Source organism: Salvelinus fontinalis, chromosome 9, assembly GCF_029448725.1.
Source record: "Salvelinus fontinalis isolate EN_2023a chromosome 9, ASM2944872v1, whole genome shotgun sequence".
In the NCBI taxonomy this organism is placed as follows: Eukaryota; Metazoa; Chordata; class Actinopteri; order Salmoniformes; family Salmonidae; genus Salvelinus; species Salvelinus fontinalis.
Window position 1 is genome coordinate 6129530 of NC_074673.1, and position 17223 is coordinate 6146752.

Sequence of the window (17223 nt, forward strand, 5' to 3'; positions counted from 1 at the left end):
CGTGAAGAAATCCTCAAGGAGAATTCCCTTCCAGGTAGACGTGAGGAAATCCTCAAGGAGAATTCCCTTCCAGGTAGACGTGAAGAAATCCTCAAGGAGAATTCCCTTCCAAGTAGACGTGAATAAATCCTCAAGGAGAATTCCCTTCCAGGTAGACGTGAAGAAATCCTCAAGGAGAATTCCCTTCCAGGTAGACGTGAAGAAATCCTCAAGAAGAATTCCCTTCCAGGTAGACGTGAAGAAATCCTCAAGGAGAATTCCCTTCCCGGTAGACTTTAAGAAATCTGCAGAAGGGCAGGTGATGAGCAATTTGTTACATTTAAATATACATTATGAGAGTGTAAACTGTCACCGATCCTCAGGCCAGGTCCTCCAGCACCCCTAGAGCCCAATCTGTGCACGTGCCTGGTTGAAGGACAGCTTTCCCTCCATATAGAGAGGCTCCTGAACCCCCCCCCCACAAAAAAAGAGATGAGATCAAATTAAACAATTTAATCAAATGTGTATCTACAGTATAAATAAAGCCATTTTTACATCAACAGACTCATAAAATGTTGCGGGGAGTGTGTTAGATATCATTTAGGAATATTGTTGTTTTATAAATACAAAAGAAAACAGCAACACGAATAAAGACAAACTAAATCATGTTTAGTCTCTCACCATCTCTTCCTCGTCTTCGTCTCGATCTTCATGCCCCCAGTCTTCCTCACTGTGTTGGTCATATTCACTGGGATCATGGCTGTACTGGGGAATCAGCACATGGTGAAGCCTGTCCTGTCTGGTCACAACATTATGTATTATTAATAATATCAAACATGTATATTATAATATATGTTTTTTTACATATCTTTGGTCCCAGGAAGCGAAACCACTATCCTGACGTTGCAAGCATCATGTTCTACTAACTGAGCTACAGAGGACATATGATATCATGTTACCGAACACGTGACACAGGAAAAACAAGACTAGCCACCACTTAAGGTACCAATCATTCACAACTGACATTTATCCCACTCACTTTATTTTCCTTCGTATGTAAACGACCTGGAAGAATGAAGAACAACACACAACGTGTTAGTGATGTCGTACGACACAGAGGCAAAGTAGCATGCCAAACAAAACCATCAGTCGTCTTACAAATGACAAAATACACTTGAACAATCAGTGGATACTAGACATGTCTCCTAATGCTCATCCATGAACACATTATATATTGAACTGACCCATCATACTATCATTCATGTATCTCTGTACCAGACCTATCATACTAACATACATGTATCTCTGTACCAGACCTATCATACTAACATACATGTATCTCTACACCAGACCTATCATACTAACATACATGTATCTCTACACCAGACCTATCATACTATCATACATGTATCTCTACACCAGACCTATCATACTATCATACATGTATCTCTGTACCAGACCTATCATACTAACATACATGTATCTCTGTACCAGACCTATCATACTAACATACATGTATCTCTGTACCAGACCTATCATACTAACATACATGTATCTCTGTACCAGACCTATCATACTAACATACATGTATCTCTGTACCAGACCTATCATACTAACATACATGTATCTCTACACCAGACCTATCATACTAACATACATGTATCTCTACACCAGACCTATCATACTATCATACATGTATCTCTACACCAGACCTATCATACTAACATACATGTATCTCTGTACCAGACCTATCATACTATCATACATGTATCTCTGTACAGACCTATCATACTAACATACATGTATCTCTGTACAGACCTATCATACTAACATACATGTATCTCTGTACCAGACCTGTCATACTAACATACATGTATCTCTACACCAGACCTATCATACTAACATACATGTATCTCTGTACCAGACCTATCATACTAACATACATGTATCTCTGTACCAGACCTATCATACTAACATACATGTATCTCTGTACCAGACCTATCATACTAACATACATGTATCTCTGTACCAGACCTATCATACTAACATACATGTATCTCTGTACCAGACCTATCATACTAACATACATGTATCTCTGTACCAGACCTATCATACTAACATACAAGTATCTCTACACCAGACCTATCATACTAACATACATGTATCTCTACACCAGACCTATCATACTAACATACATGTATCTCTGTACAGACCTATCATACTAACATACATGTATCTCTGTACCAGACCTAACATACATGTATCTCTGTACAGACCTATCATACTAACATACATGTATCTCTACACCAGACCTATCATACTAACATACATGTATCTCTACACCAGACCTATCATACTAACATACATGTATCTCTACACCAGACCTATCATACTAACATACATGTATCTCTGTACCAGACCTATCATACTAACATACATGTATCTCTGTACCAGACCTATCATACTAACATACATGTATCTCTACACCAGACCTATCATACATGTATCTCTGTACCAGACCTATCATACTAACATACATGTATCTCTGTACAGACCTATCATACTGACATACATGTATCTCTACACCAGACCTATCATACTAACATACATGTATCTCTGTACAGACCTATCATACTAACATACATGTATCTCTGTACCAGACCTATCATACTAACATACATGTATCTCTACACCAGACCCATCATACTAACATACATGTATCTCTGTACCAGACCTATCATACTAACATACATGTATCTCTGTACCAGACCTATCATACTAACATACATGTATCTCTGTACCAGACCTATCATACTAACATACATGTATCTCTACACCAGACCTATCATACTAACATACATGTATCTCTGTACCAGACCTATCATACTAACATACATGTATCTCTACACCAGACCTATCATACTGACATACATGTATCTCTGTACCAGACCTATCATACTAACATACATGTATCTCTACACCAGACCTATCATACATGTATCTCTGTACCAGACCTATCATACTAACATACATGTATCTCTACACCAGACCTATCATACTAACATACATGTATCTCTGTACCAGACCTATCATACTAACATACATGTATCTCTGTACCAAACCTATCATACTAACATACATGTATCTCTACACCAGACCTATCATACTCACATACATGTATCTCTGTACCAGACCTATCATACTAACATACATGTATCTCTACACCAGACCTATCATACTAACATACATGTATCTCTGTACCAGACCTATCATACTAACATACATGTATCTCTGTACCAGACCTATCATACTAACATACATGTATCTCTACACCAGACCTATCATACTAACATACATGTATCTCTACACCAGACCTATCATACTAACATACATGTATCTCTACACCAGACCTATCATACTAACATACATGTATCTCTGTACCAGACCTATCATACTAACATACATGTATCTCTGTACCAGACCTATCATACTAACATACATGTATCTCTGTACCAGACCTATCATACTAACATACATGTATCTCTACACCAGACCTATCATACTAACATACATGTATCTCTACACCAGACCTATCATACTAACATACATGTATCTCTACACCAGACCTATCATACTAACATACATGTATCTCTGTACCAGACCTATCATACTAACAAACATGTATCTCTGTACCAGACCTATCATACTAACATTCATGTATCTCTGTACCAGACCTATCATACTAACATACATGTATCTCTGTACCAGACCTATCATACTAACATACATGTATCTTTACACCAGACCTATCATACTAACATACATGTATCTCTACACCAGACCTATCATACTATCATACATGTATCTCTACACCAGACCTATCATACTAACATACATGTATCTCTACACCAGACCTATCATACTAACATACATGTATCTCTGTACCAGACCTATCATACTAACATACATGTATCTCTACACCAGACCTATCATACTAACATTCATGTATCTCTGTACCAGACCTATCATACTAACATACATGTATCTCTACACCAGACCTATCATACTAACATACATGTATCTCTACACCAGACCTATCATACTGACATACATGTATCTCTGTACCAGACCTATCATACTAACACACATGTATCTCTGTACCAGACCTATCATACTAACACACATGTATCTCTACACCAGACCTATCATACTAACATACATGTATCTCTACACCAGACCTATCATACTAACATACATGTATCTCTACACCAGACCTATCATACTAACATTCATGTATCTCTGTACCAGACCTATCATACTAACATACATGTATCTCTGTACCAGACCTATCATACTAACATACATGTATCTCTGTACCAGACCTATCATACTAACATACATGTATCTCTGTACCAGACCTATCATACTAACATACATGTATCTCTGTACCAGACCTATCATACTAACATACATGTATCTCTACACCAGACCTATCATACTAACATACATGTATCTCTGTACCAGACCTATCATACTAACATACATGTATCTCTACACCAGACCTATCATACTAACATACATGTATCTCTACACCAGACCTATCATACTATCTTACATGTATCTCTGTACCAGACCTATCATACTAACATACATGTATCTCTACACCAGACCTATCATACTAACATTCATGTATCTCTACACCAGACCTATCATACTAACATACATGTATCTCTGTACCAGACCTATCATACTAACATACATGTATCTCTGTACCAGACCTATCATACTAACATACATGTATCTCTGTACCAGACCTATCATACTAACACACATGTATCTCTGTACCAGACCTATCATACTAACATACATGTATCTCTACACCAGACCTATCATACTAACATACATGTATCTCTGTACCAGACCTATCATACTAACATACATGTATCTCTGTACCAGACCTATCATACTAACATACATGTATCTCTGTACCAGACCTATCATACTAACATTCATGTATCTCTACACCAGACCTATCATACTAACATTCATGTATCTCTACACCAGACCTATCATACTAACATACATGTATCTCTACACCAGACCTATCATACTAACATTCATGTATCTCTGTACCAGACCTGTCATACTAACATTCATGTATCTCTACACCAGACCTATCATACTAACATACATGTATCTCTGTACCAGACCTATCATACTAACATTCATGTATCTCTACACCAGACCTATCATACTAACATACATGTATCTCTGTACCAGACCTATCATACTAACATACATGTATCTCTGTACCAGACCTATCATACTAACATTCATGTATCTCTACACCAGACCTATCATACTAACATACATGTATCTCTGTACCAGACCTATCATACTAACATACATGTATCTCTGTACCAGACCTATCATACTAACATACATGTATCTCTGTACCAGACCTATCATACTAACATACATGTATCTCTACACCAGACCTATCATACTAACATTCATGTATCTCTACACCAGACCTATCATACTAACATTCATGTATCTCTGTACCAGACCTATCATACTAACATACATGTATCTCTACACCAGACCTATCATACTAACATACATGTATCTCTACACCAGACCTATCATACTAACATACATGTATCTCTACACCAGACCTATCATACTATCATACATGTATCTCTACACCAGACCTATCATACTAACATACATGTATCTCTACACCAGACCTATCATACTAACATACATGTATCTCTACACAAGACCTATCATACTAACATACATGTATCTCTACACCAGACCTATCATACTATCATACATGTATCTCTACACCAGACCTATCATACTAACATACATGTATCTCTGTACCAGACCTATCATACTAACATACATGTATCTCTGTACCAGACCTATCATACTAACATACATGTATCTCTACACCAGACCTATCATACTAACATTCATGTATCTCTACACCAGACCTATCATACTAACATTCATGTATCTCTGTACCAGACCTATCATACTAACATACATGTATCTCTGTACCAGACCTATCATACTAACATTCATGTATCTCTACACCAGACCTATCATACTAACATACATGTATCTCTGTACCAGACCTATCATACTAACATACATGTATCTCTGTACCAGACCTATCATACTAACATACATGTATCTCTGTACCAGACCTATCATACTAACATACATGTATCTTTACACCAGACCTATCATACTAACATACATGTATCTCTACACCAGACCTATCATACTAACATACATGTATCTCTGTACAGACCTATCATACTAACATACATGTATCTCTGTACCAGACCTATCATACTAACATACGTGTATCTCTGTACCAGACCTATCATACTGACATACATGTATCTCTGTACCAGACCTATCATACTAACATACATGTATCTCTGTACCAGACCTATCATACTAACATACATGTATCTCTGTACCAGACCTATCATACTAACATACATGTATCTCTGTACAGACCTATCATACTAACATACATGTATCTCTGTACCAGACCTATCATACTAACATACATGTATCTCTGTACCAGACCTATCATACTAACATACATGTATCTCTGTACCAGACCTATCATACTAACATACATGTATCTCTGTACCAGACCTATCATACTAACATTCATGTATCTCTGTACCAGACCTATCATACTAACATACATGTATCTCTACACCAGACCTATCATACTAACATACATGTATCTCTACACCAGACCTATCATACTAACATACATGTATCTCTACACCAGACCTATCATACTGACATACATGTATCTCTGTACCAGACGTATCATACTAACATACATGTATCTCTACACCAGACCTATCATACTAACATACATGTATCTCTGTACCAGACCTATCATACTAACATACATGTATCTCTGTACCAGACCTATCATACTAACATACATGTATCTCTGTACAGACCTATCATACTAACATACATGTATCTCTACACCAGACCTATCATACTAACATACATGAATCTTTACACCAGACCTATCATACTAACATACATGTATCTCTGTACCAGACCTATCATACTAACATACATGTATCTCTGTACCAGACCTATCATACTGACATACATGTATCTCTGTACCAGACCTATCATACTAACATTCATGTATCTCTGTACAGACCTATCATACTAACATACATGTATCTCTGTACCAGACCTATCATACTAACATACATGTATCTCTGTACCAGACCTATCATACTAACATACATGTATCTCTGTACCAGACCTATCATACTAACATACATGTATCTCTGTACCAGACCTATCATACTAACATACATGTATCTCTGTACCAGACCTATCATACTAACAAACATGTATCTCTGTACCAGACCTATCATACTAACATTCATGTATCTCTGTACAGACCTATCATACTAACATACATGTATCTCTGTACCAGACCTATCATACTAACATACATGTATCTCTGTACAGACCTATCATACTAACATACATGTATCTCTGTACCAGACCTATCATACTAACGTACATGTATCTCTGTACCAGACCTATCATACATGTATCTCTGTACCAGACCTATCATACTAACACACATGTATCTCTGTACCAGACCTATCATACTAACATACATGTATCTCTGTACCAGACCTATCATACTAACATTCATGTATCTCTGTACAGACCTATCATACTAACATACATGTATCTCTGTACCAGACCTATCATACTAACGTACATGTATCTCTGTACCAGACCTATCATACATGTATCTCTGTACCAGACCTATCATACTAACACACATGTATCTCTGTACCAGACCTATCATACTAACATACATGTATCTCTGTACCAGACCTATCATACTAACATACATGTATCTCTGTACCAGACCTATCATACTAACATTCATGTATCTCTGTACAGACCTATCATACTAACATACATGTATCTCTGTACCAGACCTATCATACTAACATACATGTATCTCTGTACAGACCTATCATACTAACATACATGTATCTCTGTACCAGACCTATCATACTAACATACATGTATCTCTGTACCAGACCTATCATACATGTATCTCTGTACCAGACCTATCATACTAACACACATGTATCTCTGTACCAGACCTATCATACTAACATACATGTATCTCTGTACCAGACCTATCATACTAACATACATGTATCTCTGTACCAGACCTATCATACTGACATACATGTATCTCTGTACCAGACCTATCATACATGTATCTCTGTACCAGACCTATCATACTAACATACATGTATCTCTGTACCAGACCTATCATACTAACATACATGTATCTCTGTACCAGACCTATCATACTAACATACATGTATCTCTGTACCAGACCTATCATACTGACATACATGTATCTCTGTACCAGACCTATCATACTATCATACATGTATCTCTGTACCAAACCTATCATACTAACATACATGTAACTCTGTACCAGACCTATCATACTAACATACATGTACAGTTGAAGTCTGAAGTTTACATACACTTAGGTTGGAGTCATTAAAACTCGTTTTTCAACCACTCCACAAATTTATTGTTAACAAACTATAGTTTTGGCAAGTTGATTAGGACATCTACTTTGTGCATGACACAAGTAATTTTTCCAACAATTATTTACAGACAGATTATTTCACATATAAATCACTGTATCACAATTCCAGTGGGTCAGAAGTTTACGAACACTAAGTTGATTGTGTGCCACGTATAAATAAGTGTACACTTACCAGTGCTATCACGCACCCTATCAATGTGAACCCTGTGAAGGGGATGAGTACATAGGACACAGGGAACAGCGTTCCATGATCAGGGGTGGAAATGTCTGGAGATGTGCTGTTGATATCCATGTCTCTATAGTATACCCCCCCCCCCCACGCTGTCAGTCCCCTTCCTCTTCTAATACTTTGTCTCAGTGTCTCAAGTTCCTAATTTTCACTGCAATGATAGAGTTTGATATATGGTCAGTGGTACAAATGCCCAGAATGTTGTATTGCATTAGTGTGTTACAAGAACTAGTTAGTACTAATGCTTCAACTTTTTTAAAAAAAAGAGTCAATTCACAGGCAATGAAGCGACACAAAAAAAGACGAAACATATTTGTTCAAATGATCGCCAACTTACCTATGTATGAATTATCCTTTTGAAGTGTACCTCCCTTTTCTGCTGTAGATAACAGGTCTATTCTAACATGTATACATGTCTAGACGCTGAGGAAACATCACAGGACACAGTATAGCTGAGGGAAAACACTACTGGCAACAGTAGTACACCTCAACCTGCTTAATGACATTCCTCAATGAGGAGAGGAGGGAGGCGACTGCAGAGAAGAGTCCGAGTTGAACTGGTAATACGTGTCTTTACAGTAATGGAGGAAATTATAACGTACCTACATTTAACTTTTAATTTATCTTTAAAGAGTAAATGTATTAGAGGACTTACGTTTGTATTCTACACTGATATGTAATATACGTAATATATGTAGTATACACTAGGGGTGGAAGGTAGCCTAGTGGTTCGAGCGTTGGACTAGTAACCGCAAGATTAAATCCCCGAGCTGACAAGGTAAAAATCTGTCGTTCTGCCCCTGAACGAGGCAGTTAACCCACTGTTCCTAGGCCGTCGTTGAAAATAAGAATTTGTTCTTAACTGACTTGCCTAGTAAAATAAAGATTTAAAAAATGTATATAGAATAGAGTAAGCTATTCTGGGGAAGCCATACACTACAGAAATAAATATATTTTCTGTTAAAGTATTCACACAAATAGCCTACATAATGGGCAGCTGTAATAGCCTTCTCTACGTCTATCACCAATTTAGGCAGATTTGTCCACATCTGTTCACTATTGTAATGTTTATTTCATTCCACTAGAGGGCCTGGTTGCACCCCAAAGAGAGAGTTAAGCTATCCTCATGAACCAAAAGTGACTTGACTAAATATCACACTTCACGTCCATTACGCGCGACCCGTGAAGACAAGCTCTTTGTCGAGGAGAGCGCGCATTCGAGCACTTTGTTTATTACCGGCGACGCCACTGCCACGGTGGAGAGCTATGATTAGCATAGCCGGGGTAACCGATCCAGAAACAATTCTATACTTTGATAGTAGTTTGACTTGTTAATTGACGCATAGTCGTCTACGGTACGCATACGCATACCTTCATACCTTCGCCCTGACAGGAAGCCTACTGTGCTGTGACAATGTCGGAGTTCTGACGGTAAGACTCTGACATGAGTAATGCTATTACATTTCACACACTTATGTTTCTTTAACAGTTTTTTAACGAGTTTTTTTTTTTTTACTATTGAAACTTGAGGCATAAATATTATTTTCCTGAAATATTTTTTGGGCGGTCAGAAATATGATCTGTGCCTGCTTTTATCTTGTCTGGAAATTATAGCAAATGTATGATTGTGTTGTTGTTAAATATGGATCAGGCTGACCCAAATGTCCCTCTCTGTGGTCCGTAAAGACATGTAAATAGTGGTGTAGTAATGGTTTTGAACTTTATTCTAGCCTACAGTCTCAAAAAGAACAGCTATCTGAAACGGCTCTGGTAAAATGTCCTGTTAACCTTTTGAAAAGTCTGTTAATTATTAGACTAACTGAAATGGTTTAGTAATATTGTCCCGTTTGTGCTGCAGAAGTAGGCTACATACAAAAAAATGACTTGTAAGGGACTCTTCAGTTATTTGGCGAATGTCATACTACATATTTGGATTGGCAGTAATTACAATACACTCTTTGATGACACCATGACTTCAACATGCCACAGAGTGAACACAGAGTCCACTGATTTACTACTGAGCTGTGGCATCTGATTTGTATTTGTTTTTGTATTTAGGGTTTACCAACCTATTTTAATTTTTTTTACCACAACTTCCCAGAGTTCAACATGCCAGGGACTGAACTGAGTACACTGATTGGTTATTGAGTTGTGAAGTCTGACAGACACAGGAGTTGCATGTCTTTACTTTAGTACCCAATCAATCCTGTTGATTACGGATTATGACTCACAGAGACAAGAAGACAACTTTTTCCCAGCGTGCCTCATGGAACGATACCAGGAAGACTTAGCTGATCTGGACCCTGTCTTTCTAGAGGAGGAGGAATGGGATCTGTACAACTCCCTCTCGGCCCTGTCCCTGCCCAGCCCCCAGACCCAACCCCGCTCCCCTCTCTGGTCCCAGGGCGGAGGCAATGGGGGCTACAATGACCCTAACACCCAGGGGGTGGGGGGAGGGGTCCCCAACCCAAACTCCTACATGAGATTCAGGTATGTTGAATGGTTTTAATGTTCACCTGCCATGGACAAGGGCAGCAGGTAGCCTAGTGGTTAGGAGCGTTGGGCCAGTAACCCGAAAGGTCACTTGTTGAAATCCCAGAGCCCCTTAGGTCAAAAATCTGTTGATGTGCCCTTGAGCAAGCCACTTAACCATAATTCTTCTATAATTGCTGATCCCTGGCTCTGACACCATTCTCAGGGGGAATACGATATGCAAAAAAACAAATTTCCAATTCGCACTTGTACATGTGTGAAATAGGACAAATGTAAGCATCTAATTATTAAATGAAAATTAGCTGTGTTAACTATATCTGGTAACGTTCATCAAGTTTTCTGATTTATATTTTATTTGTACTGTATATAAATCCCTGTCAAATAAACTTTATGTAATAAATTATAAAACACTTTTTTTATTTTCTTGAACATATACAGGACCCAGGAGACAGAGGTCCCCATGAGAGGAGCAGCCCCCCTTCCGCCTCCAGTACCCCCCCGGAGGAGAACCACCAGGGCTGCTCTGCTGACTAATGCTCAGAAGAGGTTCTCCTGCGACCTGACAGTACCCGCTATCAGACTGAACCGCTTTAATACAGCCAGAGAAAGTCATGTGAGTATCACTGGTTTGACCCTCGCAAAATAGGTTTCTAACCTTAAGAGGGTCTTTAAAATAAAAGTCAAAGATAAAACTAGCGTACTGCGGGATGGGGATTTCATTCACTGGAAACAAAGAGATCTTTGTGGAGATGGAGGAAACATGTTAAAGGTCCAATGCAGCCATTTTTATCTTAATATCAAATCATTTCTGGGTAACAATTAAATACCTTACTGTCATTGTTTTCAATTAAAATTGTTTAAAAAAACTAAACCAAAATAGTTTCTTAGCAAAAAGAGCAATTTCTCAAGCAAGAATTTTGCTAGGACTGTCTGGGAGTGGTCTGAGTAGGAAGGGGAAAATTGACAACTTTCTTTCTTATTGGTCTATTAAAACTCCATCCAACCAAACAGGCTGAAATGTCAGGCATTATTTTCACACAGCTTCTACACTTAAAGAGCACAATTCACAATTTAACAGTATTATTCCAAACTCATTGTTTATAAATATATATAAAACACAGGAAAATCTAATTTTTTGGCTGCACTGGACCTTTAACAATAAGTGTTATTTTAGTCAATGCGGCTTTATTTTGTCTTTGTCGTGGGTTCGATTCCTGCTGGCGTCACATGCTAAAAATGTATGTCCTCACTGTACTGTAAGTCGCTTTGAATAAAAGCTTCTACTAAGTTGGATATACAGTATTATATATTTTTAGCTGGACACCTGGAACATCAAACTGATAGACACGCCACAAGGAAGCACCAAACAGCTGGCTTCTCTCTGCATGTTGACGTCCAAGTAAGAAAAGTCATGTCCCTTTTTAAGATGTTTGAATATCAAGTCCAATGAATCGTTTTAACATTCAAGATAAGACGAACCGTGGAACGTCTTTGCGTTGCCACTCATCAAGTTTCTTCTTGAGGCACCAAGAAATGATCCATAGCGGTGCCCTTTCCTTAAAAATAAAAAAAACACTCTAAAGGCCTCTCCGTCTCTCTCTCTCTGTCAGACTGGTGTCTAGGTACCCCCACACTGACCAGGTGTCTAACTCAGGGGTGGTGTGGGGGCGTGTGTCACCTATCCACCCCTCCTTGCTGCAGGAGACTGAGATCACCGTCAATGTGTCCACTCCCTGGGTTCTTCACCAATTACCCATTCCCACCATGTGTAAGTAAGACACACAGCTCACGCATATGTATAACGCTGTAACGTGTGCGAGCTAAGCTACAATTATATTTCCACATATTATGGCAACTTAATTTCTGTTCACGTTTTAAATGTATCGGCAATCAAATTGTCTAAAAGAATATGTGAGATGTAATGGTTTATCCCGTATTGCTGTATTTTTCATTGTGTTTTACGTTAAAGTGTCTTTAGAAAAAGGAGATATCCATATGGATTTTTTGGGACTGTGTCTAGAGTTGACCCCTTGTTGACCTTGACCCCTTGTTGACCTTGACCCCTTGTTGACCTTGACCCCTTGTTGACCTTGACCACCTGTTGACCTTGACCACCTGTTGACCTTGACCACCTGTTGACCTTGACCCCTTGTTGACCTTGACCCCTTGTTGACCTTGACCCCTTGTTGACCTTAACCCCTTGTTGACCTTGACCCCTTGTTGACCTTAACCCCTTGTTGACCTTGACCACCTTGTTGACCTTGACCACCTGTTGACCTTGACCCCTTGTTGACCTTGACCCCTTGTTGACCTTGACCCCTTGTTGACCTTAACCCCTTGTTGACCTTAACCCCTTGTTGACCTTGACCACCTTGTCGACCTTGACCACCTTGTCGACCTTGACCACCTTGTCGACCTTGACCACCTTGTCGACCTTGACCACCTTGTCGACCTTGACCACCTTGTTGACCTTGACCATCGTGTTCTCTCTCCTCCTCCAGTGAACAAGACAGTCCAGACCCTGATAGATGAGATCTTGCTGCTCCTGGAACAGACTAACCCAAGAGACAGTGGATACTACCTCCTGAAGCTGTGTGATTCTGAGGAGTACCTCAGGAAGTAAGTATACCGCTCCGCTAACCTGACTCCAACCCAAGCACCGTTCCCTAGCCCTCCCTGCATTCATTCCCTTATTAAGGCTGCTTATACCGTTGCTCTATCCACACGTCTGGAGACATTTGTCGCAGTGACATCGCGAGCATTCTATTGTCGTCCGGCATCAAACATGTCGTCGTCGTCATGACAAAAGTCTAAACACAGAAACGACAGGCTACGTTAACAGCCTGCTGGTCCAAAATAGCATAACTGGTGTATTTTAACAGCAATGAAACCCATCCGTTTAAACATGAATTTAGTAGGTGTCAATCTAGCAACAACTAAAAGAAACTTTCTAGACAATGTTTTGGTTCATTTCAAGCTTGTTAGCTACCTACCTAGCTAGCTGGCTAGCCAGTTCAAATAATGACCATATCATAGCTGACAATGTCTTAACTTTAGCAAATTTGTATTTATTATTACAGGAACATAAACTCACAAGATAATTATTTACAAATGAATGTCGAGCTAACAGAAAATATCTTATGTTTGTGAGTGTGACGAAATAAAAGCAGTAGAATCGTAGAACTTTTTTTTGTCTGGTTGCGGTTTCAGTCAGGTAACCATGACAACGGATTCAGAGACAGATCTGTCCCGTCTATAGACGTTCCACCGGAGTATAAAAATGTAAATGTGGTTTTGAGCAGCGCCATTTGTCTCGATATTTTTTTTTTTTTTTTTTTTTACCTTTTATTCAACTAGGGCAAGTCAGTTAAGAACAAATTTTTATCTTCAATGACGGCCTAGAAACAGTGGGTTAACTGCCTTGTTCAGGGGCAGAACGACAGATTTGTACCTTGTCAGCTCGGGGATTCGATCTTGCGGTTACTAGTCTAACGCTCTAACCACTACCCTGCTGCCCTGTATTGTCGTTTATAAACCAGCCTTCACCCTCTCTAGTCCTCAGGAAACTCTACCCTCCTAGCCTTGACCTAATTCCAAGTGTGAGGACAAGCCCTCTTTGTTTTGTGTCTCTCCCTGCACAATAACACTGCAGCTGATAGTCTTCCTGTCTGCTGTTACTTCCTGTGTAATATTCTTCATGTCTGCTGTTACTTCCTGTGTAATATTCTTCATGTCTGCTGTTACTTCCTGTGTGATATTCTTCATGTCTGCTCTTCCTGTGTGATATTCTTCATGTCTGCTCTTCCTGTGTGATATTCTTCATGTCGGCTGTTACTTCCTGTGTGATATTCTTCATGTCTGCTGTTACTTCCTGTGTGATATTCTTCATGTCTGCTGTTACTTCCTGTGTGATATTCTTCATGTCTGCTGTTACTTCCTGTGTGATATTCTTCATGTCTGCTGTTACTTCCTGTGTGATATTCTTCATGTCTGCTGTTACTTCCTGTGTGATATTCTTCATGTCTGCTGTTACTTCCTGTGTAATATTCTTCGTGTCTGCTCTTCCTGTGTGATATTCATCGTGTCTGCTCTTCCTGTGTGACATTCGTCATGTCTGCTGTTACTTCCTGTGTGATATTCTTCATGTCTGCTCTTCCTGTGTGATATTCTTCATGTCTGCTGTTACTTCCTGTGTGATATTCTTCGTGTCTGCTGTTACTTCCTGTGTGATATTCTTCGTGTCTGCTGTTACTTCCTGTGTGATATTCTTCATGTCTGCTGTTACTTCCTGTGTGATATTCTTCGTGTCTGCTGTTACTTCCTGTGTGATATTCTTCGTGTCTGCTGTTACTTCCTGTGTGATATTCTTCATGTCTGCTGTTACTTCCTGTGTGATATTCTTCGTGTCTGCTGTTACTGTGTCTTCCTGTACGTTTCCTGTTCTCAATGCCTTTACTTTGTTGTATTCCCCAGTGAGGAGATGCTGGGTATGCACGGGAGCATCCAGGACTATCATAAGTGTTCCCTGGAAGTCCGTCTCAGATTACTACAGGTTAACACACTACAGAACCTGTTGGCAAGGGACGTAAGTAGTTAATAATACCAATAACAACAACAATAATACACCCCACGTCATCAGAAGAGATTTTATCTAGTACAATTACATTACATTTTAGTAGGGTGTATGTGATCATGCCATTGCAAGTGTGTGCACAGGCACCAACTAAGACATACGGGACTAAAGGTTTCACACGGCTTTCTTTTGAGTGTTGCTTTCCCACCCAAACGGTCAGTCAGTAGAACATTAACCAAGGAGAGACAGGCTGGCTCCTAGCCAGGCCGCTTTCCTTCAGGGGCGTGCTGGTGTGTGTGAGAGAGAGTGAGTGAGTGTAGTCTGGTGTGTGTGTGAGGGAGTGAGTGAGTGCTGGTGTGTGTGAGAGAGAGAAACAGAGAGAGGGAGTGAGTGAGTGAGTGAGGTCTGGTGTGTGTGAGAGAGAGAGTGAGGGAGTGAGTGAGTGAGTGAGTGCTGGTGTGTGTGTGTGAGATGGGCCCGAGAGAGACAGAGAGAGAGAGAGTGTGAATGAGTGAGTGAGAGAGAGAGATACAGACAGAGAGAGAGAGAGAGCGAGAGAGAGGGAATTAGTGAGTGAGGGCTGATGTTTGAGAGAGAGACAGAGATACAGAGAGAGTGAGACAGAGAGAGGGAATGAGTGGGTGAGGGCTGGTGTTGCTGTGAAAACCTCCACCCTGATTCCTAGACTTTGCTCTGTTTACCTCCGCGTCACACCTGGCATTTAGAAGCTATAAACAAATGGAACGTGCATACTTTAAAGGTGCAATCTGCAATAGTTTATTCTGTTCAATGTTTAAAAAATGTGGTGGGGCTTACAAATTACAGATTGTGGCTTTACAGGTGTCGTTTGAGGCAGACTCATAAAAACTTGGCCTGCCTAAACACAATTAACTTTGTGGATATGATTTATGGATCTGATTTTAATACCTGGTGTATTTATTTGAGATGTTTGTGTATTCCTAGTTACTATGCAGTAAATAGACTGTGTATTGTGTTCCTCCCGTAAGGTTGAGGATGACAGAGCTCCATGTCACCTGTACCGGCTCCTTGGCTCTGCTTGTGTCTTCAACACATCAAGGTACAATGCAGACTTGACGTCTGCTCTATATCATTATACTGTTGTTTCTTAGGGTACGAGTGACTGGCTCAGACCAAAAGATTATTGATGATCTAAAACACTATAGAGAGTCTTATTTATGCAATGCTTTTCTCCCCCAACAAAAAGGCACCACCTTTCACTTATGAGGAGGGCTAAAGCCACTGAAACGTGTCAGAGTTTTT

The 17223-nt window shown here is 39.4% G+C and overlaps 1 protein-coding gene and 1 long non-coding RNA gene across 5 annotated transcripts in view; one reads left to right on the forward strand and one right to left on the reverse strand.

Moving 5' to 3' along the window:
- Nucleotides 1-356: 356 nt before the first annotated feature.
- LOC129861763 (uncharacterized) lies at nt 357-1046 on the reverse strand. Its single transcript, XR_008760667.1, has 3 exons — nt 1019-1046; nt 661-778; nt 357-444 (listed from the first exon to the last, which is right to left on the reverse strand). It is a non-coding gene; the product is annotated as an uncharacterized LOC129861763 (long non-coding RNA).
- An 8985-nt stretch (nt 1047-10031) lies between these two features.
- pik3c2g (phosphatidylinositol-4-phosphate 3-kinase catalytic subunit type 2 gamma) overlaps nt 10032-17223 on the forward strand; it is a 57102-nt gene continuing 49910 nt past the window's right edge. For all 4 annotated transcript variants that reach the window (XR_008760690.1, XR_008760691.1, XR_008760692.1 and 1 more), the window contains exons 1-8: nt 10032-10307; nt 11110-11366; nt 11808-11982; nt 12686-12768; nt 12980-13137; nt 13871-13988; nt 15843-15954; nt 16950-17020. Coding sequence is in view for 1 of the 4 variants with exons in the window: in XM_055933203.1 (XP_055789178.1) it covers nt 11143-11366; nt 11808-11982; nt 12686-12768; nt 12980-13137; nt 13871-13988; nt 15843-15954; nt 16950-17020 (941 nt within the window). In the remaining 3 variants the exon portion in view is untranslated. The remainder of the gene's footprint in view (nt 10308-11109; nt 11367-11807; nt 11983-12685; nt 12769-12979; nt 13138-13870; nt 13989-15842; nt 15955-16949; nt 17021-17223) is intronic.